At 45.8% G+C, this 24,466-nt stretch overlaps 1 protein-coding gene across 2 annotated transcripts in view; it reads left to right on the top strand.

Annotated features, from left to right (window-relative positions):
• The first annotated feature begins 372 nt into the window (after positions 1-372).
• Positions 373-24,466, top strand: part of CDK13 (cyclin dependent kinase 13) — a 114,763-nt gene continuing 90,669 nt past the window's right edge. For both annotated transcript variants that reach the window (XM_056804125.1, XM_056804124.1), the window contains exon 1: positions 373-1,787. In XM_056804125.1, coding sequence (XP_056660103.1) covers positions 373-1,787 — 1,415 coding nt within the window. The remainder of the gene's footprint in view (positions 1,788-24,466) is intronic.

Raw genomic sequence — 24,466 nt, 5'->3', positions numbered from 1 at the left:
ACCGGGACCGTAAGAGAGTGAGGAGAAACGAGAGTGCGCGCGCGCGCGTGCGTGGGGCCGCTGAGGCCCGAAGAGGAGGGCTGCGTCCGCCCGCCCGGCCGGGACTCGGCGCATACACGCCCGCCGCCCTCCTGCCAGTCCGGAGCCCAACGTCGGGGCAGGATGGAGTGAGGCGCCTCGGCCGCGCCACTTCCGCCTTGTGCGGCCCGAGCAGGAGTCCAGGCCGCCGCTGTTGTTGCCGCTTCCGGGCGCGGGCATGGCCCCGGGCCGGGTGTGAGCCGGGGCCGCAGCCACCGCCGGAGGAGGAGAAGGCCGCACCCGCCCGCCCACCCTGACCGGTCCGTCCCGCCGCGGGCCCGCAGCCGCTCCCCCATGCCGAGCAGCTCGGAAACGGCCCTGGGCGGCGGCGGGGCCGGGGCCGGGCTGAGCTGGGCCGAGAAGAAGCTGGAGGAGCGCCGCAAGCGCCGGCGCTTCCTGTCCCCGCAGCAGCCGCCGCTGCTCCTGCCGCTCCTGCAGCCGCAGCTCCTGCAGCCGCCGCCGCCGCCTCCGCAGCCGCCCCCGCAGCCGCCGCCCTCGCTGCTCTTCCTGGCGGCCCCGGGCCCGGCCGCCGCCGCAGCCGCCGCCGCCGCGGCCTCCTCGTCCTCCTCCTGCTGCTTCAGCCCGGGGCCGGGGCCGGGGCCACCGGGGCTCGAGCTCAAGCGGCTGCCCAGGGGGAAGAGGCGCGCCGCGGCCCGGCAGAAGCGGCGCCGCGGGGCCCGCGCCGGGCAGGAGGCCGAGCGGCGCCGGCTCTTCGCGCCGCAGCAGCCCCCGCCGCCGCCGCTCCCGCCGCTGCCGCCGCCGCAGCAGCCCCCGCAGCCGCCCTCGCAGCCCTCGCAGCCCCCGCAGCCGCCGCCGCCGCCTCCGCCGCCGCCCCCGCCACCCCGGCGGTCGCAGGACGGAGGCAGCGGGGCCGGGGCCGCCAGCCCGTCCGCCGCCGACTACGACGACGTGAGCTCCCAGTCGGAGCCGGGTCTGGGGCCGCCCGGGGGCGCGCCGAGCGCCGGGGGCGGCGGCGGCGGGAGCGGGGGTGGCAGCGGCGGGGGCGGCGGCGGGGGGAGCCCGGCCTCGTCGCCCGGGGCCCCGGCGCGGCGCGGGGATGGCTCGTCGGAGCGCCGGCCGCGCCGGGAGCACCGGGGCGGTGGCGGTAGCGGCGGCGGCGGCAGCGGGGGCCGCAGCAAGGAACGGCACCGCGAGCACCGGCGCCGGGACGCGCAGCGCGCCGGGACCGGGGAGGCCTCGGCCAAGGCCCGCGGCCGCCACGGCCACGGCGACGACCGCGCGTCCGAGGCCTCTGCCAAGGGCAGCGGCAGTGGGGGCAGCAGCGGGCGCCGCAAGAGCGCTTCGGGCTCGTCGGGCCGCAAGGAGCGGGACTCGAAGGCGCATCGCAGCCGGACTAAGGCGGTCAAGGAGCCGCCTTCGGCCTACAAGGAGCCGCCGCGGGCCTACCGCGACGACAAGAGCGAGCCCAAGGCCTACCGGCGCCGCCCGCGCTCGCCAAGCCCGCCTGGCTCCCGAGACGACGCCGCCTCGCGCGGCCGCAAGTCCCCGGGCAGCCCGGCCGGCGGGACCGGGCCCGGGTCCAGCCCATACTCGCGGCGCGGCCCGCGCTCACCTAGTCCCTATAGCCGCCGCCGCTCGCCCAGTTACAGCCGCCACAGCTCCTATGAGCGCGGCGGAGACGTGTCACCCAGCCCGTATGGCAGCAGCAGCTGGCGCCGCTCCAGAAGCCCCTACAGTCCGGCTGTCAGGTGGGTCTAACTGGGCCGCACACAGCGGTGTGTGGGAAGGAGGGAGGCCGGTCTCTGCCACTGGCGCTAGGAAAGGGAGTGGGAATGGGGGATTCGTGAAGGCTCAGCCAGAAGGCAGCACTCGGGAGTCCTGCCTAGGGTCTCTAGGTCCTCTAGGGCCAGAGCCTTCCTTTCATCTCTTTCCCTCAGCCCTCCCTTCTGAGGTTCTGTAGAATCAGACTCCTTAGACCCTCCCACTTACCTTGGACTGGGGTGGGGGAAACTGGCTGTCTGGTGTCTTTTAGGGCCCCAGGTGGTTCTGGGGTTCAGTCTCAGGAGACCAAACTGCCCATGGGCCTCAGTCTGCTCCTTTGTCCTGAAATATTGGCAGAGCCTGAGGACACCAGGCTGCAAGCATTTCCCATGACTGGGGGAATCCTAGTGAGGCAGGAGCAGTCCCTGTCCTTCAGGAGCTCTGAAATCCTTAGGTTTGAAGATGACTTTTACTTGTTTACTTGATCCTAAATCCATACCTTCTTAAGAGCAACTCTGTGACAGAAGGGCAAAGGCTGGGCCAATTCTGAGGAAGTGACTTGCCTAGGGTCACACAGCTAGGAAGTATCTGAGGTCAGATTGGAACCCAGGCTCCCTGACACCCTCTGTCATTTGCCACCTAGCTCACCCAGTGTTGGTTGTTTTTAAAGCAAAATCTAGATATGAACTAATTCTGACAGTACCTTTCACAATGGTAGACTCTCAAATGAAAAATAGTGTTATTAACCAGGTTTCTCCCCTTTTAAATGGGCAGCTTAGAGTATTTTGTCTGCCTGGGAGTCAGGAAGGAGTGGGTTCAAATCCCATTTTTGAGTGGGACTTGACTTAAATTTGGCTGGGTTAGCCTAAGCCGGTCTGTAGCACTCTATAGCAGAGGCTTCAGATCAGAAGCTGCGGGCTGGAATTATTAAAAGGAGTTGGCTTCAGAAGAGCTTCTTCTGCCAGTGACATGAGAGTTTTGGTGCCTGCCTCTCCCCCCCAGTTAAAGAAAGAAAAACCCTATTCTGAGCTGATGCCAAGTGGTTAACCCTTTTTCTTATTTGGGGAGGTTTCACCCTCACCTGGGTTGCATGCACGGGAGTTGGAACCTTTTAGAATGTGTGATTGGGTAGGCCTGGATTTGATTACTTTTACAAAAGTTGGTGTTTTGCCCAGTCCCAGAACTTTAACAGACTTGGAGCCCGATGCAGCCTGTGGCTGGCATTTTGGATGGGCATTTCTTGATTCTTTGTGTATTCAAGTGCAGTCACCAGACTGTGATTGTGTGTGTAACCGCTGCTGGGATTCAGAGTCTGAACCTTCCCAGGTACCTCTACCAGCCCCTCACCTGGAGTAATTCTCTCCAACATCCCTCAGTAGGCCTTCTGGGAAGACAGAACACTTGGCAGGACTTGAGAGTTGCTGCTTACCTACCGACACAGCACTTTCCATTGTTGGACAGTTCCAAATGGTTTTTAAGATGACTTCTTTGGTGAAATCTCTCTCTGTCTTTGTTTCTCTCATTCAGCCCTATGGAATTATATAGAAATGAAGTCTGGTCCTTGTTCTGTGAGCCCTTCTGGCATTTAAAGAAAACTGTCTTGCTGGTGGCTTCTCTAGGCCAACCTTATTTTACTTTGTTCATCTTTTTCTCCCTCTTGGTTCTCCTGGAGCTAGATAATTTTTAGACTTGGAACTTACTCTTTTTAAAGATTAGGAAAATGCTTGTATCCAGAAGTAACTTGCCCAAGGTCAAAAGGCTCCAGAAGAATGGATCTGGGGCCAGACTTTGGTCATTTTACTCCCTATCTTAATGCAAGGATTTGCAGGTGCATCCTTCATCACACTGCTTGCTTTACTTAAGATTGGCTGACAAAATTGCACATGGTCTGAGTAGCGCAGGGAATGGTGGCCTTCTTGTCGAGGAAAAATAAAATATTCTCATAGCTCCATGAGAAGAATCGTGGAGCATTTATCAGCCATGTCCAGGATGACTGGGATTTCTTGGATAATGCAGAAATGCAGGCATAAATCCTGTATGTGTGGGGAAGGGAGCCTTAATTGGTTTCATTAAAAAAAATTGACATTAATTAGATGAAGGGATGCTCTGGGGTTGCCTGGATCTATTGGAACGATATTGGAAGTGGATGGTTATCGTGTCAGGACTTTACAGTGTTATGACAGGGTTCAGTTATAATTTGTTAATAACTTAAATTTTTTGGCCAGTATTGGTTGGGGCAATGTAGTATGTCTTGTCTAAGATTTTGCCTGATAGACTCTTGCTTATTCATACTGGTTGAAGAATTAATTTGATCCTGGACTGAGCTATATAGCAGTTGTGATTTATAGTGCTTTTAAAGTCATGTGTGGTTTGATGTTAGAATAGCATTGGATTTATCTCTCTTATCTGTGAGAAGAAGTTAAATGAATAGTTTGTGGTTAGATATGAGATTTTCTTTGGGGAAAATTTCAGGATGTTTTGTTAAAACAAGACTTCCAGGACACCTTTGGGTGCTTTGCTGTCATTGGGAAGATTTAAAGTGGGTTAAGGAAATGTAACAGCTATATTGTTGTTCCTTCAGAAATAATTACTCCGTTAGTCCCTGCTAGTTTTGTATATAGTTTGTAGTTTTTACTTAAGTTGCAAAAATTTAGTAACAGTATTTGGTTTTATGAATTTTATAATGAACATTTTTATTCAGCACATTCAGCTTTCAGTGCCTGATATGTACAAGGAATGGTAGGATATGGAAAACACTCAGAAGCTGCAGGATTTGGCAATTCAGACAGACTTTTTGCAGAGCCCTAGATTTTAGACATGGTTTATATGAGCATATATTAACATGAAGTTTTGCAGAAACTGTGAATCAGCTGTTTGGGTACATGCCTTCTGCATAAATAATCTTAATGCTTGACACTGTAGCTCCCAAAAGTACAAAAATCTTGGTTATCACAAGGAACTAACAATATAGTTAGGGGAGAGGAAAAAAGAATATGCATGGATAAATTAGTGAACCAAAGAGTACACCAAGTACTAAATTCTTGGTACAGCCTGAAAGTATCAAAACTGGTAATGGTGCAACAGAGATGAAGGCCAAAAAGATAAGAATAAAGGAAGGGAAAGTTCATTGAAGTCATGGATAGTCAGAGATGGCCCAAGGGACTGTGCCAGTGGTCTTGAGCGGAGCCTGATGGCACAGATAGGTTATGCATTAGTGGAGTTGCCCCTCGTGGGTAACTGCAGGGATGATGCTAATGCACTTTGGCCAACAGTAAGGCCTTCAGACTTCTTTGATTCTTGCTGCTCTGGTGACTTCTCTGCTTTACTGACTTCTTGTTTTCTTTCTAACCCACCAATGTAGGAATCTCCCAAATCTCCATTTAGCTCAGCCCACCAGGCGAGCAGCAGAGATAGTAAGACTACTATCTCTAGTACTAGTATGTACTGAGCCATTTGCACAGGCTTCTCCCTCCCATCCCCATGCCCAGGAGAGCAACAGTCTTCTTGCAGGCAGAGACTGGCTCCTTTTCTCTCCTTCACTCCTGGCGGACTGGGGAGAAGAGATAAGCAGATACACACTTTGTGATGAGAGAGGAAGCCCACAGGTCTTAGGGGGAACAAAGACTTCCTGGAGGAACAGGCATAGGCTTCTGCTTCCTTGTACCTTTCCCTCCCCTCTGGCTTTCATTGGGTTCTAGTTTCAGCAGTTCATCCTCCATGGATGGCTCCTACATCCATGTCTCGGAGCTTTCATTCTCCATCTCTGCATAACACTGCTTCTAGATATCACACAGGCCCTTCATGACCAAAACCAAATTCATCACCTTCCTTCAAATTTACTTTTTGTTACTAATTTATTCCTGTAGACTGCTTTGTCAATGTAAAGTAAGCAAGGATCTCTTCTTGCCAAATCTGATGGCATGTTCTTTTTGTAAGCCCTTACTTTTTGTCTTGGAATCAGTATTAAGTGTTGATTCCAAGACAGAAGAGTGGTAAAAACTGGGTATTGGGGGTTAAGTGACTTGCCTAGGATCACACAGCCATGAAGTGTCTGAGGCCAGATTGGAATCCAGGACACCCATCTCTAGGGCTGACTCCATCTTCTGAACCATCGAGCTAGCCCGTTCTCAATCTTTATCTTTTCTGATCATTGTCCCACTAGCAGGAGCAGACTTTCCTCACAGGTGCTGTGTCCTCTCCAGATACTCATGGTTTTTCTTGGTAGTTCTCATTTGTCCGACTTTTTAGTCTCCTTTGCTGAGTCATTAGCCATGTGCCTAATGTGTGTTTTCTCCAGGTATTTTTCCTCTTGTCTCCTTCCAATGACCTCATTAGTGGTTCCACCACAAAGGATGATTCCCAGATGCCTCTGTTGAGCCGGAGCTCTCCATTCTTGGGCATTTCCAGCTCAAAATGTCTGAAGCCCTGCCACCTCCCCTAAACTGCTTGCTCTCTATTAAGCTTCCCCATTTCTGTTGAGAGAATCATGGCCGATGAATAGCCTCATACTAGTCTTCCTCTCCTTACATATTTGTTGTCATTGTACGTGTCCAGTCAGCTTCAAATCTGTCTTTTCTGGGAATGATACACTTGACATTATCTCTTGCATGAATTCTTAACTTGGGGTATGTGAACTTTTAAAAATGTTTTGCTAACTAAGTTTCAGTACAAATGGTTTCCTTGGTAATCCTGTGGTTTTATATTATACCTTTCAAAAGATGCTTCTAGTTTTGCCAGAGGGGTCCAGGGCACACAGGGCTCAGAACCTTTAATTTTCCTTAGAATCAACTACGAACTCCCAGGTGGCCATTGAAAGCCCTTTCCAGCTTGTCTCCAACCTATCTTTCCAAGCTGTACTACATTGGTCTCCGTGTACATGAAGCCAGAGTGGCCTATGAGTTGGGCTGCGCAGGCGCACTGGGCTTTTGGCTGGAATTTGTTCCCTCCTACTTAGCTCCGAGGTCTCCTAGCATCCCCAGGGCTTTTCAGAGTTCTCTCAAATGCTACCTTCTTCAGGTGAGACCTTTCCTGATCCTCCCTTGAATTGTGTTGCTGTGGACCTATTTTGGATAGGCTTCTGGTCTTCTCAGGGAATGGCTTTGTAGTTAGGTCCTAGTGCCCAGCCCAGTGACCCGCCACAAAGGATGTGCTTGACAAATGGTCGTTGATTGAATGCTGCTGCTAATCCTTATCACCCAGGCTTACATTCTGACTCCTTCACCTTCCTACTGGCTGGTCAGTTATCTACAGTTTTGAATTTTGTCTCTTGGAGTCCTGGCAATCTGTCTTCTCTAGGCTTCCCTGTTACTTCACTACGTGAGGCCTTTGTACTTCTTGCCTCCACCGCATAGATTTCAGGCCATTCTTCCTGCCACAAGTTTCTCTTTGGTTCATTCTATTCTTGCATTGTTGCCAGGATAATCTAAAAATATACAGAGCTAATCTTGTCACTCTTAAATATCCCCTAGGGCCTACCCAGGTAATTCCACACTCTTGCTTTACCATTTAAAGAACTCCAAAATCTCTGTTCAGCCTCTTTCATACATTGTTCTCCCAGTTCTTCTCATTGTCTGTGTTCGGGTCTTGAGGTTCTGGGAAGAGACTTAAGAGACCACCTACTTGGTCCATACCCTGCATAAATGCCCTGTATAACAATCCAGACAAGTAGCCATGGACCTTTTGCTTAAAGATGGTCATTGTTGTGGAGCTCATGATTTCTTGAGGCCCCTCGTGTGATTGGTGATAGCTTTAATAGGTCAGTATTTCCTTACCTTTCTCACTGTTAAGAAGTTTTCCCTTTTTGAAACTTCTGCCCATTGTTCCTGGTGCTCCTTTGGGGAGCAGAAAACTGAACTCATTATTGTCTGCCCCAGACCCACCTTCCTTTGAACTGTCCTTGGTTCCTCCATCCTGCCAGTCACCTAAGCCTTGATGTCATCCTGGCCTCCTCACTCTTTGCTCTGTCCGGATTGAGTTCATTCATTGCCAAATCCAGGCCCTTTGCTGCACGTATGTTTTGAATATTTTCCTTTTCTTGGCTTGCATTGCCACAGTGGCCTGGGTCTTTATTCCCTCCCAACTGAGTGACTGCAGTAGCCTTTTGGCTGGTCTCTCTGCCCATTTCTTTTCCCCATTCTAGCCCATCCTTCCCATGACTGCCTAAATCATTTCCCAAAGGTTAGGTCTAGCTATGGCGCCACTGTGCTCAGTGGGTTCCTGTAGTGTAACTGACCCCTGCCTTGTGCTTCTTGCTGTTTTAGATGATAATAATGAAAGCCCTGGAAGCACACCTCTTTGACTTGTGCTGGAATGCTCTTCCTCTTCATCCCTTACTCTCTCCTAGCCTCCAAATTTAGTTCAGATTTCTGGAGACCTTCCCTTGTTCTACTTGAGGGCAAGGATGTTGGCTTTTGTCTTTCTTTGCACCCCTAGCATTTAGCACAGTGCCTGGCGCCAAGCAGCCCTCTAATAAATGCTTGTTGATAGACTGACTGACTTCAGTGACTCCAGGGTAATTTGAGGAGGGAGAGAGCATGGACAGCTTGACTAGGAGGGTGGGAGGGAGGGAAGCAATGGCTGGAGGTGACCTCTGAGGTGAATACAGAGAGATGAGGGCACTGACAGGGAGATGGAATGCTGAGCTTGGAGGCTAGTTGAGTTGGATCTTAGACTAGTGAAGGGGGAATACTGTGGACTAAATCCAGAAAGAGAGGGTTGGAGCCCAATTGTGGAGGATTTGAAAATGCCAAGTGGTGGCATTTGGCCGGGGTTCTAGGGTCAGTGAGGACAGAGCTCCCACAGGCAAGTGTTTGAGTCAGTGAAGGAGCAATGTTGTGAGTGAACTGAGAAGGCCATGGTTGATGTTGACTCTTCATAGAGTCACTTAAGTGAGTTGAGCATTTTGTCTGTAACTTTGGCAATTTATCTGTAGACTAGGGAAATGGTCATTGAAGTAGATTCAGATCTTTCTGTTGTGTCCTCCAAGGAAATGAGAAATAAGATGGACTTTGACTAGTTAAAGCTCATACCTATGCAGGATCCTTGTCAAGTATATAATCTCTGAGCTTCTGTATCCTTTACTGTAAAATGGGCATGTAACAGTACTTACCTCCCTAAGTTGGTGTAAAGGTTCAAATGTCAAGTGCTTAATGTACTGCTTGGCATGTAGCAGGCACTGGAGAAATGCTTATAAAACCCTCAAACCCACTTTTTATAGTTTTTCTTTACAATTGAATAATAATACCAGCTAACATTTATATATTTTCTATGTGCCAGTCATTACACTAAGGGCTTTTACAATTATTATCTCATTTGATCCTCACAAAAATTCCAGGAGATAGATGGATATTCTCCCCATTTTACATGTTAAATGACTTGCCCAGGGTTCGATAGCCAGTAAGTGTCAGAAGGCGCATTTGAACTCTGGTCTTCCTGACTTGAGGCCTAGCTACTCTATCTTCTGCATCAGCTAGCTGCCTAATTTCTTTATTAAGCTTCTATAACTGTCACAGATCCTTTTTAAAGCAACATCGGGGATCATGGTATTTTAAAGGCAGAAAGGAGCTTAGAGAGGATCTAGTTTAATCTTGTCCCTTTCCACTCCCTCTACACCTTAAAGTGTTCTCCTCCCAACACCTTAGCAGGTGGTCTCTTAGTTCCTTCAGCCAGCTTGGAAAGTTCTGCTGATGGAAACCATTGGCAGGTGGGGTGTAGTTTTAATGGTCCATCAGGCAAATAATGCTGTTGGGAGTAACTCGGCTTGAGACCTAACTAACTTACTGTGGCTTGGGCTACCCTTACCCATGACCCAAACTTTGTGATGATTCTTGATTGGCTTTCTTCTGCTTTTGCATTTCCCTGTATCAGCAGCTGGAGGGAAGAGCAGGGACCATGTTGATGATCCCCATGCTTTGCCTTGGTCAAAGCTAATACTCAGGACTGCCTGGATGGGGTTAGCATTGACTTACGGACTCGTGGCTGGGTTTGGGCTGAGCAGTGTTTTCTCCCAGGATGGGAATTTCAGGTGCAATGAGTACAGATTGGATATTTGGCAAAAGGGCAGAAGTCTCCTGATCCTCAGAGCTGGGTGGATTGGTTAAAAAAGGTCTGTGGCCGAAGCTTAGTCAGAAGCAGGCACTCCCAAGATCTGAGGGTGGGCTGGGAAGAAGTAAGGTCTGGCTGGACTTTAGGTTCAGTGTTGGAGCTGCCAAAGGGACTGAGCTGGACCGCCCATGTCTGTAATTTGAATGCAAAGACCACCTTTGTAGACCCTTCCTGGTACTTGTGAGCCTGAGGCTTGTGCAGAGGGGCGAGAAGGGCCGAGGAGGAAAACATTTGCTGTCTGGCCCCAGATCTGCTTGTAATCAATCAGTTAACATTCATTGAGTCCGTTGTGTGCTAGACCCAGACCTTGTGCTAAGTTCTATGGAAAGAAAATAGCTGGAGGAGAATTGTATGGCCAAGGAGAGCTGAAAAGCCTCTAGATTTCACTACTTGGTTAGTAGGGCTGGAGACAGTCTTTTGGTCAGTGAGTGTGAAAGTTTTCCAATGATCAGGTATCTTTTGGAACCTTGTGCCTATTGGGCAGCTTAGTGCCAGCTCTTGGGGTGCCCTTTCTCAATTTTATAAGTCTGGGCCACCTCTGGCTTTTCCAGGTCATCATTGTAGAGCAGGAGCAAGAATTCATGGCTAAAATTCACTGTTTTTGTGAAAGATGAGTTTATTATGAAGGAGAGATTGGAGCCAAATTTATGGGGTGGGCGTATGGAGTTGACTAGCTTGTCCTCATTGAAAGGGGTCCAAGGTCCTGCTTTCTATTCTGCCTTGTTGGGAGTGGATGGGGGTGGGTGGGGTGATTTCCTGCCAACAATCTTAACTTGGAGGGCCAAGCCAAACCTTAACCTATGGAAGGTTGTCATTCACTGGGAGTGAGGAATGAAGGAGCTTCTATCAATTGGGGTTTGGGAGTGAGGTCCTTAGATCAGATCTTTACAAGACTGGTATCTCCCTGGGACTATTTGATTTTTCTCTCTGCCCAGAAGCACCAAGGGGCTGTGAGTGCTTGTAGAAGGCAGTCTAGGACCACTTTCATCTCCTAACATTGTCAGCTAAAGGGGAAGGAACTTCAGTCTGGTTGTGTCTTGAGATATGGGATTTCCAGCAAAGGAATTGCAGGAAAATGAGAAAGGAGGCCCATATCCGGCTTCTGGAGAGACGGACACAATCCTGCCCTTCCAGGACTAAGGCATCATTAGTGACTTTGAGAATCACATGGATTCCCCAGTTTTCAGTTAATATGGTCACCAGAAGTCCTGAGCTGGGGCTGCCAGAACTTTAGAGTGCAAAGGACCAGAAATTAAGAGCTACAGAGAGCCTCAATGCCTATGGTCTGGCTGGCTTCTAGGTGAGGAAACCAAGGCTCACAGTGGCAGAAGAACCTCACTGAGGTCAAAGGTCAAAAGCAGCAGAGCTGGTTCTTGGGAAACATTGAGTGAAGCCCCTAAAGGATAGAAGTCCTGGATGAAATACTAGTTCCCAAAGAGCTGTTCTAACAACCACTCTTTGAGATAGCACCCATTTTATAGGTCAGAAAATTGAGACTCCAAGAGGTTTGCCTTGCCCTTGGTCACTACTAGAAGGAGTCTAAAGATAGTATTGGAAAGCAGGGGTCCTCACTCTGTCTAGCATTCTTCCCAGTTTAGATAGAATTCCCCATCAGAGACTGACCCTTCCCTTTCTGGACTTAAAGGAACAGAAGACCCTGAGGAAATCTTCTGACTTTGGAGAAAGTATTTTCTGGGTCTATATGTTTCTCTAATTTCCCTTTCCCATTCCTTAAATTCAGTTTTCTTTTATTTGCTGTTCTGACAACCCCCTCCCCCAAGAAGACAAGAAAAACAAAATTCATTATAAATACTTATAGTCATGCAACACAAATTTCCACACTAGCTGTGTCCAAAAAAGAAGAGAAAATCTGCTTCAGCCTGTGCTCTTTGAGTTCATCAGCTCTATCTGGAGGTGAACATTTTGAGTTTTTTGGATTGTGCTTGTTCATTGTGTTCATTATTGTCTGTTATTGTTTAAATTGTTCTCCTGGTTCTGCTCACTTCCCTTTGCATCAGTTCATATATCTTATAGGTTTTTTTTTAAATGATCTCCTTAATTTCTTAAGTATAGTAGCATTCTGTCACTTTCATATGTCTTAACTTCTTGTCCAGCCATTCCCCAATTGATTGGTCTCCCTTCACTTTCCTATTTGCCACCGTGGAAAGTGCTGCCCTAAGTGTTTTTGTACATAAAGATCTTTTTCCTTTCTTTGTAATCTCTTTGGGGGATAGACCCAACAGTGTTGAGACATAGTTTAATAGCTTTTGGGCTTGCGCATCTTGGCAACAGCTCTCCAGAATGGCTGATCTATTTCAAAGCTCCACCAAGGGGCCCTTTGGTTTTCCCACATTTCCCTCGTGTTTGTCCTTTTCCTTTCCAACATCTTAGCCAATTCAGTGAGTTTGAGGTGAGAATTTCTGTAGTAGTGACTTAGAGAGTGTTTTTTAAATTTGGCTGTCAGTTTTGATTTTTCCCTTTGAAAACTACCCTGATTATTTCTCTTATTCTTGGAAATCTGATTTGGTTTCTTCCATATCTTAGAATGAAGTTCCCCCCTCCCCCAGCAGTTTTCTTGACTGTGTAAATGGAGAGAAACCCCGACCATTCGGGTGTCCCAAGATCTGGTTGAGCTATGAACATTGGAAACACAGATTAGGTGATGTCTAAGAGTTATTTCGTCATAGGCACTCCCTTTTGGAGATGCAGAGATGACTCCCACACAGGCAGTGTGTCGTATGGGGTAGAGCAGGGGCTTCTGCTTCTGAGGAAGGCCCTGGCTTCTCCTGCCATCTCAGTCACTGCCAAAGCCTTTAGTCCCTCTGGCCTCAGCCTGAACTCCTCCATCTCCAAACCATCCTGTCCTTGGCCGCCAGGGTTACCTTTAAAATGAGAGCTGACAGTGGAGCTCTCCCTGCACAGAGAGAGACCCTAGCAGCTCCTTGTCAGCTCCAAGGTCCTTGGGCACTGGCCTTTCTCCACTTGCCCTTTGCCACTTTTGTACCATTGGCTCGACTCCAGGGGCTCGTCCTGTGGGCTCAACTCCATGTGTTCATCCTATGGTGCTTTGGCATTGCCTGTCCCTGTGCCCAGAGTGCTCTCCACCCTCTTCCCTGCCTGGTGGCTCCAGCCTTGCCCTCTCTTTGGGCCTCAGCCAGGCTCCTACCCTGCTCGGATTACCCTCTCTGCTCTGTCTGTACTTCGTGTTGTACACACTTATGTCCAAGTATGTATGTGTGGTGTGCACAATGCAATCGCATGTGGCTTCTGCCCATCGGAGAGTACATTACTGAGGGTGGGACTTTTTTTTTTTGCCGCCCTTTGTATCCCCAGCCCTGAGCATAGTTCTTGGAACATATTAAGAGCTTAATAAATGTTTATTTATTACTTTGGTGGTCTTTCAGCTTCTCTGAACTTCATTTTTCTCCTATAAAATGAGAAGTTTGAGGAGCAGTGAGGTGGCTCAATGGATAGAGAGGAAAGCCTAGAAAGGGAATTCCTGGGTTCAAACCTGGCCCCAAGACACTTCCTAGCTGTGTGACCCTGGGAAAGTCACTTAACCCCCATTGTCCAGCCCTTACTACTCTTATGCCATGGAATTAATGTACAGTATCAATTATATGATGGAAAGTAAGGATTTAAAAACAAACGAAGGATTTGCATTCAGTGCCTTTCAGCTCTACATTGTGTAATTGTGTGAATCCTTGCCAAGACATGCTGCTGCATTTTTTGGGACGTAATAATACTTGAGCATCAGCCCTTACCTTGAGTTTCATAGCTTCTTAGGGTAAAGGATGGAGAAGATCAGAGGGCTTGGGCATTGAAGCAAGTCTTGTTCTTCCTAGCAGGGGGCTGCTGGTTCAGTAGGAGATAATTCATTTTAGATCAACTCTCAGACTGTTCTCATCTAGTCTTTCAGAGCTGCCTGATTCCATTAGCAGTCTAGAGTGGAGAAGCTGCGCCCTTGATGGAGTTGATTGATTGGCTGCTTGAGAACTTTACCTATGGCCTTTGTAGTAGCTCTCTTGGAATTGGAGCAGGTAGTGGTCCCAAGTTAGGCTTCCGTTGGAATGTTCTTTATCTCCATTGCCCCTCCTAGACTCTACTTTGAACATCACTGAGTAAACTCTCCTTTTAAGAAAGCTGCTTTCATTGAAAATTATCACAGTCCAAGATTCTGAAGGCTGTAACCTGCCAGCCTCTGGAACTTTCTTCCTTTCTCAGAGTTCGATGCCTGGCTCACAACTTTTCCTCTTGTTCCCAAACTTTGCCCTACTGGGACTTTACACAGGAATCAGGGTGGCAGCTGGGTGGCTCAGTGGATGGAGAGCCAGGCCTAGAGACGGGAGGTTCTAGGTTCAAATGTGGCCTCAGATACTTCCCAGCTGTGTGACCCTGGGCAAGTCACTTGACCCCCATTGCCTAGCCCTTACCACTCTTCTGCCTTGGAGCCAATATTGGCTCCAAGATGGAAGGTAAGGGTTTAAAACACACACACACACACACACACACACACACACACACACACACACACACACACACACACATACATATACACACTCTTTATCCAACATCCTAACTTTCAGGTTTGTCAGTCTGGTTCTTGACTCAATGATCTTACCCTTGATCTTGCCATTATCCAGATATTCCATTTCCATTTTTACAAACCTTGAACGTTCCTTTATTTGATTATAATCTTTTATCATTATATCTTAAGTGCTTTTTTACGGAAATCTTTAGTTTTTCAATTCACTGGATTCCTCCTCCCATATACTCTCTTCTCCAAGAGAATCAGCCAATATAATAAATAATCATTTTTTAAGAAAAAGAGAAGTCTGAGAGTAATGAAGTGTTCTACACTTGTATACATCTCACTTCCACAAAAATGTGGGGTGGGAGGTTGTCCTCTCATATTTCTCCTTTTGGGCCTTGACTGTTCCTTGGAATATTACAGCATTTACCTTTTTTTTTTTTAAACCCTAGCCTCCCATCTTAGAATTAATAGTGTGTATTGATTCCAAGGCAAAAGAATAGCAAGGGCTAGGCAATGGGGGATAAGTGACTTGCTCAGGGTCACACAGTCAGGAAGTATCTGTTTCGATTTGAACCTAGGACCTCCCCTCTCAAGGCCTGGCTCTCTCCACTGAGCCACCTAGCTGTCCCTAATCTAATGGCTTTTATTGTCATCCTTCTTGACTTCTTTGCAGGCTTTGACACTGTCAATCACCCTCTTCTCTTGGATATTCTCTTGTGTAGGTTTTCATGGCACTGCTCCCAGTTTTCATCCTTCATGTCTCATTGCTTCATCTTAGTCTCTTTGGCTAGATCTTCCTCTGGGTTATGTCCACTAATGGGGGGGAGGGGTGCCTGCTTTAGGCTCAGTCCTTGTCCATCTTTTCTCCCTCTGTACTATCTTGCTTAGTGCTCTCATTAACTCATAGATGAGTTGTCATCTCTAGGCAGATGATTTTCAGAGATGTTTATCCAGATATAACCTCTCTCTTGAATTCCTGTCTCTAATCCCAAACTGGACCTTTGGAATTGGATGTCCTCTAGACATTGCAGATGCAGCATCTTCAAAACTGAGCTCCTTATCTTTCCCTACAAACTTTGCTTATTCCTTAAAGGCACCCCTTTCCTCCTAGTCATTCAGGCTCGCAGCTTAGGGCTCTTCCTCTCCTCTTTATTCGCATTCCTTCCACATAAGCTAATCTTTTCCCAAGTCTTGTCTTTGCCATCTTCACAACATTTCATATAACTCCCTTTTCTGTACTCAAAGTCACCAGTATGGCGCAGGCAGCACCTCATGCTCGGGCTACCTTGCCAGCCTGCCACTTGGTTCCTCTGCTTTAAGGCCTTCCCTGTTTTACTCCATCCTCTGTCCAGCTCTGAAGTGACCTTCCTGACATGCAGGCCTGACTGCATCACCCCCTCTTCTTAGTCAACTCTTGAGGCTTCTCATTACCTCCAGGAAAAAATAAAGTGTCCTCCATTTGACTTCTGAAGTCCTTACTCTTCCAGTCTTGTCTTCTGATTTCTTCCCTTCTGCATACTTAATGGACCAGAGATGCTGACCTCTTGAACACGATGGTCCTTTCTCCCAGCCAGGCATTCTGACTGGCTGTCCCTCCTGCCTCCTGGCTGTCTCCTGCTCGTGTCCCACCTTCTGTCTTTTGTACAGTCTCCCTGCCCCCATTACTTCCCATTTTCATGTATTTTGTGTGTGCCTGCTTATTTGAATGTTGTTGTTTCCACTTGAATGTGAAGGCAGGGCCTGGCTTGACTTTTCTTGTTCAGTATTCTCATGGCTTCCTGCAGTGCCTGGCACCTAAGGAGCTGTTTAATAAATGCTTCTTGACCGCTGACTCACTGAGCAGATTTGATTCTAAGCAAGACAAGTTAATTCATCTTGAACTTGACAGCTGAGCCCTTCAAGCACTTTAATCCTGCTATCGTGTTTTCTCAGTGATATATCCCAAGTTCTTTCAAGAGATCTGCATATGATATGAATCCTTTTCTGGATGCTTTACAGATTGCTGGAGCCCTCTTTTTTTTTTAATTTTTAAAATTAAAAAAATTTATTTTTTAAGTTTAATTAATTTAGAATAATTTTCCATGGTTATATGATTCATGTTCTTTCCCTCCGCTCCTCTCACCCCCCTTCCATAGCCATCGAGCAATTCCACTGGGTTTTACATGTGTCACTGATCAGATCTATTTGGAGCCCTCTTAGTAATGATGATAGCTGGCATTTTTATAGCACCACTATGTACCAAGTTCTCTGCTAAGCACTTTACAGATATTGTCTCATTTAATTCCTCACAACCACTCTTGGAGGTAAGTGCTAAGATTACCTCCATTTTAAAGTTAAGGAAACTGTGGCTAATGGAGGTTAAGTGAATTGATCAAGGCCATGTTGGAACTTTGTAGCTATCTGAAGTTGTATTTGAACTCAGGCTTTCCTGACTTTAGGGCCAATGCTCCATCCACTGTGCCACCTAGTTCCCAAATCAATGAGATAAGAATTGTAAAGTGCTTATTAGCACGTAAGTGCTGTATAAATATTAGCTATTATTATTAAATCTGATAATGTACTTAATGTCTAGTCAGAGTGGTGTACAATGGGGACTCTCATCTCTAATCTTGGATGCTCTGAGTGTAGTCTAAGACTGAATTTATTAGCTTGGCTGCCATATCACGTTGCTGACTTAATTTGAGTTTGTAATCTAGCAACCCCCCCCCCTTTTTTTTTAAAGAAAATTTGCTTGTCACACTTTTCCCATCCAGTATTTGTGAAGTTGATTTTTAAAAAATCTGATGATTTATATTACCTATTTTAAATTTCATCTAAATTGAGTTGGTTCAGTGTTCTACCCTGTAAAGATATATTTGAATACTGAGGATGTCTTCTACTGGCAAAAATGAAGCAAGATTACAGTTTGTGAGAATAAGGCTAGCGATGTAGATTTGGGATCCTTGTCTGTGTGGAAGACAAAATGGACTCCTGAGAGCTGAGAAAGTGACTGAGATAATATGGGTAAGAAAGGTGTGTGATACTCTAGAGTGACATCTCAGAGGGAGCTCCAGGGACAGAGGGCCATGAGGCAAATGACGATCCAAGAGGTCAGTCTCACAAAGAAACATGAGTTTGACTCATCTTCTACTTGAACTCTGTTGGCACATTCTGGCCTTAAGAGCTGTCCTGTACATTGACCCACCCAATTATTACAACCCAATCCAAACCTGTCAGCTGAGAAAATGGTCCTTACTGACTTTGGTCTTCCTGTGGGCTTCTTTACAACTTTGTCAGTGGGGATCCCTGGCTGCCCATTTGGCTTTCTTAACTTTTAAGGGATTGGTAAGAGTCAGTCAGTACTACTGAAATCTTTTATGGGTAATTGAAAAACTGGTGCCAACTTTGATCTGGAACTTGTGAGTACAAGTTAGGGTAAGAGTGATGAGGTCTTCAACAACCTCTATTCTCTCTTCAGTAGCTTTTGGGGAGCTTTTGACTGGTTCTGTCTAATCCTGCCATTGTTTGGAATTCCTTGAAGGTCACCTTCTTTTCCTAGTATTGCTGGGCACATTGCCTAGAATTGTATGCTGCATGGAACTCTTTCCCAGCTGGACTCCAGTTCCCTGGCCTTTCTCAGAACCATTGAAATGTGTTTAGTGCAGTTGTCAGTGAAGGGCAGTGTGCCCTGCCCCATAAGCTGTTCATTTGTAGGGGCCCCCTTTTATTGGTGCCCCGAGCCTAACTAGATGGATCTGCTGGTTGACCAGACCAGAAGTGGTGCTCCTACAGTTCTTGGAAAAGAACTACAACCAATTGGCTCATAGAACTAGTATTGTTCATTAATACAAAAAATGATAATCCTCTGTCATGATTTCAGTGCCCTCCTTGTCATTATCATCTTGAACTGGTTCTCCCACCTTTGATGAACTATTTGGCAGGGCATATGAAATCCTTGGGGGGGGGGGTACAACCTAAAAGGACTTTTTAAGAAAGAATAAAAATGAAACCTTTTACACTAGGTATAGTAGTTTATATGACTACTCTACAGGCCTAGTGTACTTGTAGTTTTAGAGTTTTATAGATGACCAAATATCCTTCTTTTTTCAGTTTAAATTTTATTTTTAGTTTCACCTTTTTCCTCCTCACCCATAGAGAAGGCAAGAAACTTGATACTTATTATGCATATATACAATTATGCAAAACATTTCCACATTAGCCCTGTTGGGGGTGTGTAATTAGAATTTTCTCCCCAAACTCTTTCCCAGCTTCCCATTTTCCATCTCACATTACATGCTAACATAGGAGGGGGATGTATTTTGGTGTAGCCCTGCCCTCTCTGCTCCAGGAAAGATGGTTTTGGAGGTTGGGTGAGAGCCAGGCGGGAGAATTTTACCCATGTGTTTTTACTCAGGCATTTTTTACTTTTGTTCTGTTATTTCTTCTACTTCAATTGATTTCTAATAAATCTCATAAAATATAATACTTGGAGCTATTGGATATTAGTTTAAATTTTATAGAGGGAGGGGCAAGAGAAAATGATGAATTTTATTTAATCTGCTCTCTGAGTTCATCAGTGCTCAATGTAGAAGTGGATTGCATTTTTTATTACAAGTCTTTTGGAGTTGTGGTGGATCATTGTATTGACCAGAGTATAGCTAAGTCTCTCACAGTTGATTGTCACTGCAGCCTTGTTATTGTGTAGATTGTTCTGGTTCTGTTCACTTCACATTGCATAGCTCATCCCAGATTTTCAGAACCCAATTGCTTCCAAGTGACCAAATCTTAAAGACCTTCAAAACTGTTGTGGCAGTACATTTTACTATTCACTTTTACTATTGGGATCTTGCTAAAGATGCCACATTGATTAGAGCTGGTCTTCTGATTAAGCCATCCTTGGGTAAACTGATGCTCAAACTCTTCTGCAAAGCTCCCTGGAAGTCTCTGGGCAGCAGATGTGAAGATCACTGTGTCAGGTGTACCATCTCTGGTGTGCAAATAGAATACCCCCTAGAGTTGCACAGCATCTTTCCCCTGTGTCTTCTGCGCAAATCTTAGAATCTTAGAATCCTAGGATGGTGGATTTTGAACTGGAATGGAACTTGGGGTTCTTTGAGTCCAGCCAGAATGAGGAAACTGAGGGGCAGAGAGACTGTGATTCTCCCCTGCACTCACTATGTACCTCTCTTGCCTTTTTTCTGATCTGCAACTGGATCCTTTGGACAATGGTATTCCTTAACTTCTAGGAACCTACTGTTGTGAGAACAACATCGATGTTGCTATGATAGATGTTTATTTCACAGAAAAACTCAAGGGCACTAAAAGCAGTCCTCTGTTTTCCAATGGTGGCAAAGCAACCAGCTCTCCTAATTAATTCTGAGCCCACATCATCCTCTCTCTCTGCTGGTCACCCAGTTGCAGATGATCATCTGGATGGCAAGCAGGCTTCATCCTCTTGAGTTTTCCTGTGTAGATAGTTGGGTCATATCCTTGGGCTATTATAGATCCCACTTAGGATGCTTTGCATTGTTTAAGGGATTAATTCAATCTGTACTGTATTACCTACAAACATAAGTTGGGGGGAGGAGACCCATACCATTTGAATTCCTTATTCTGTGTAAAGATTAAAATTTTGGTGAAACTGAGGCAGGTAGAAATTAGTTTCTCTCTGCAAGGAGTATTATATTTTTAGAGTTTTATTTAAGATAAGGAATTTAAGAACATACAAGTAAGAAAGGCATGTGCCAGGTGGACCAAGAGCCCAATTCAGATTTCACTCACATCTTGAGACGGGTCTGCTCCAAAGCGGAAGTAGGAAAGGGAGAGACCCAGTAGGCGGAGACCCTTTAAATAATAATTTGCTCTTGGCCCAGGTGAGAATTCAGTGAGATTACAAAGCATTCTGGGGAAGTGGAGCAAGGACTTCTGGGGATTGGAGTCCTGGATTCAAGTCTCCATTTTTACATCTGTATTCTCTTTGACCATAGAAAATACCACTGAACAGCATACATTTACTTAAAGCCTCAATTGATAGTATAATCAGAGGAGCAAAAACTTGTTACATCTTTTTAGGGCTCTTACGCGATTTTAACTTATGAATGGGGCACTCTTTCATGCCTTAGAATAGTATTTGACTCATACCATATCCAACAAAAGCTACCAGAAAAATCTGGTCTACCTCTTGTGCACAAACACATCTTATGCATTCTCACCCCAATTCCTTGGTTCAAAATATTCCTCTGATTTAGAGGAAAGTTCTTTCTTTGCTATTGTGACCACTCTAGTGATGGAGAGGGGAGAGACCTGAATCAGGGAGAACAGTTAGGCTCTTGCAGGAAGTAATGCAGATGAGAGATGCTGAGGGAATGTATATAGTGGCTGTGTAGGTAGAATTAAGGGGATGGATGTGAGGAATCTTGTAGAGATAGAAATGACAAGGTTTGGCAACTAATCATTGACTTTATGGGCTGAAGGAAAGAGGGAAGAATGAAGGGTGACACCAAGGATGTAAAAGCAGATAATCAGAAGACAATTGGGCTCCTTATAGGGCTGTAGGGGAAGTTCAGAGCAGAGGTGAGTTTGGGGAGAAACATGTTGTAAATTCTAGTTTGGACATCATAAGTTTCATGTTTTTATGAGGCATCCATTTTGAGCTACTTGATAAGCTGTTGACATTGAGACTGGAACTCGAAAGAGTAGGGTAGGAGATACAGATTTGTGGAGAGATACTAATGGATTAATCTGGAAATTGATGTAGAGAAGAACAGGAAATCTGACCTACTTTTCTGGAAGATTATCCATCAAAAGAGGCTGAGACAGTAGGACCATAACTAAGAGAGAGTAGTGTCAATGAAACTCAGAGGAGAGACACTATCTAGGAGGGAGAGCCTCCTCACTACTGGATAGCATCATTCTCCTAAGTCCCTTAGAATTGTCCTGGGTCATTGCATTGCTCCTGCAGAAAAAGTCCATTACATTCGATTGTACCACAGTGTATCAGTCTCTGTGTATAAGGTTCTCCTGGTTCTGCTCATTTCGCTCTGCATCAATTCCTGGAGGTCATTCCAGTTCGCATGGAATCCCTCCAGTTCATCATTTCTTTCAGCACAATAGTATTCCTTCACCATCACATACCACAATGTGTTCAGCCATTCCCCAATTGAAAGGCATCCCCTCATTTTTCATTTTTTTGCCACCACAAAGAGCGCAGCTATGAATAGTCTTGTACAAGTCTTTTTCCCTATGATCTCTTTGGGGTATAAATCTAGGAGTGCTATGGCTGGATCAAAGGGCGGGCAGTCTTTTAAAGCTTCTACCAGCAATGCATTAATGTCCCAATTTTGCCACACCCTCTTCAATGTTTATAATTTCCTTTGCTGTCATGTTAGCTAATCTGCTAGGTGTGAGGTGGTACCTCAGAGTAATTTTGATTTGCATTTCTTTAATTATAAGAGATTTAGAACATTTTTTATGTGTTTATTGATAGTTTTGATTTCTTTATCTGAAAATTGCCTATTCATATCCCTTACCTATTTTCTTTTAAACCCATACCTTCTGTCTTGGAATCAATGCTGTGTATTGGTTCTAAGGCAGAAGAAGGGGTAAAGGCTAGGCAATGGAGGTTAAATGACTTGCCCAGGGTCACACAGCTGGGAAGTGTGAGACCAGATTTGAACCTAGTACCACTCATCTCTAGGCCTGGCTCTCAATCTACTGAGCTACCCAGCAGCCCGTGTCCCTTGCCTATTTATCAAATGGGGAATGGCTTGATTTTTTTTGTATAATTCATTTAGCTCCTTATATATTTGAGTAATTTTAGACCTTTGTCAGTTTTTTGTCATAAGGATTTTTCCCCCAATTTGTTACTTCCCTTCTAATTTTGGTTGCATTGGTTTTCTTTGTACAACCCCTTTTTAATGTAATAAAAATTATTTATTTTACATATTGTAATTTTTTCTAACTCTTGTTTGGTCTTATCTTTGCTTTCCCAAAGATTTGACAAGTATGCTATTCTGTGTTCTGTGTTCACCTAATTTACTTATAGTTTCCTTTTTTTATATTCAAGTCATTCACCCATTCTGAATTTATCTTGGTGTAGGGTGTGAGTCTTACTAATACTCTTAAAGCAGATGGACAAATTACTAGGCAAATAGGGTTAAGTGATTTGTCCAGGATCACAAAGCTGGGAAGTATCTGAGACCAAATTTGTACACAGGTCCTCCTAACTCTTGGCCTGGTGCTATGTCTACTGTACCACCCAGCTATCCAGCAAAATAACTCTTAATAATTGCTTTTATCCCTCATGGGTATTAATTTGCTTTTTCCATTTTTGATATTGGTTATTTGGCTTGGTAAATTAGCTAACTGATTATTTTATTTTTAAACCAGCTCCTAGTTTTAAAATATTTTATTTTCCTCCAATTACAGGTAAAAACAATTTTTAAGCATTCATTTTTTAAAATTTGAGTTCCAAACTCTTTCCCAACTTTTTTTTTACACCATTTCCCCTTTGTGAGATAGTACGAAATCTCATATAGATTTTACGTGTACAATCATGTAAAGCCTTTTTCCATATTGGTCATTTTGTGGAAGATCTCAAACAAAACCAAAAAGAAGAAAGGGAAATATGGTATGTTTCAGTTTATATTCAGACTCCATCACTTCTTTGTTGGAGGACAATGACATTATGAGTCTCTTAGATTGTCTTGGATTGCTCCATTCTTGGTCATTAAAAAAAATTGCTGTCACTGTAACTGTTCTCATTCTGCTCCCTTCACTTTGTATCAGTTCATGTAAATCTTTCCAGTTTATTCCAAAATCATCCTGCTTGTAATTTCTTTCTTCCTTCCTTTCTTCCTTCCTCCCTCCCTCCCTTCCTCCATGCCTCCCTCCCTCACTTCTCTACTTTCCCTCCCTTCCATCTTGGAATCAATACTGTGTATTGGTTCCAAGGCAGAAGAGTGGTAAGGGCTAGGCAATGGGGGTGAAGTGACTTGCCCAGGGTCACCCAGCTGGGAAGTGTCTGAGGCCAGATTTGAACCCAGGACCTCCTGTCTCTAGGCCTGGCTTTCAATTCACTGAGCTACCCAGCTGCTTGTCATTTCTTATAGGATAGTATAGTAGCAGTCTCTCGGTAACCGAGGATGACGATTGTCTTTGTGCGTTTTCATCTATGGTAGATGAGTGTGCACAAAGACACTTGTGCGTGAAGGAGATTTAAGTGGAAAAGTTGGTGCACAGAGACAGTCCCACTCTCTCGGCATTGGAAGCCTGGGTCCAGTGGCACGAAAAGTCGTTACACCTGGAGACTTCCTCAGCTGCACTGGATGGCCGTGTTGTCCTTTGTGCTCCATCACGCCCTGAGCACTCTACAATGCTTTGCTGCGTCGCCCTCTCAGCCGTTGAACCTTCTTATTGGTTTCTTCCATCTGTTCCGCCAAAGCAGTCTTCACATGCTGGGTGAGCAAAGCTCTGGTTCACCAGGGGTCGATGTCGACCCGATGGCTACCCTCACAAGGTTTAGCCGGCCTGCCAAAGCTGTTGCCCAGGGTGTGGCTGCTGCCACGTGCTAGCAGCTACTGGGAGCCACACGTGAGAGCTGGGGATCAGAGGTTGGAGAGCTGCCCTAAGAGGGCATGACAAGCCCTCCATACCAGAGATACTACCCCTCCCTGAACACCCCATACACAGCCTGTCATTTCTTATAGTACAATAGTATTCCATCACAATCATATGCTATATACCTAGTTCAGTCATTCCCCAATTGATGATATCCCCATGTTATTTCCAATTTTTTGCCACTTCAAAAAGCACCTCCAATTTTCAGTGATTAGTAAAGTGACCTTTTTAAAAAAATCTTTCAGTTTTGTTCATCTTGCCTTTGATTTTTATTTTGGTGTTTAATTTAGAATGTTCATTAGCTTTCAGGTTTTTTTAGTTGTATGCCTAATTTATTCATCTAGTCTTTCTCCTTTTTATTGATAAAAGAACTTAGACATATAACATTTTCCCAAAGTCTAACTGATTTTTCTGTGTTGTCATCTTCTTGTC

This window comes from Monodelphis domestica, chromosome 7, assembly GCF_027887165.1.
Source record: "Monodelphis domestica isolate mMonDom1 chromosome 7, mMonDom1.pri, whole genome shotgun sequence".
In the NCBI taxonomy this organism is placed as follows: domain Eukaryota; kingdom Metazoa; phylum Chordata; class Mammalia; order Didelphimorphia; family Didelphidae; genus Monodelphis; species Monodelphis domestica.
Note: the sequence above shows the minus strand (reverse complement) of the source record. Positions and strands in the feature narration are given on the sequence as shown.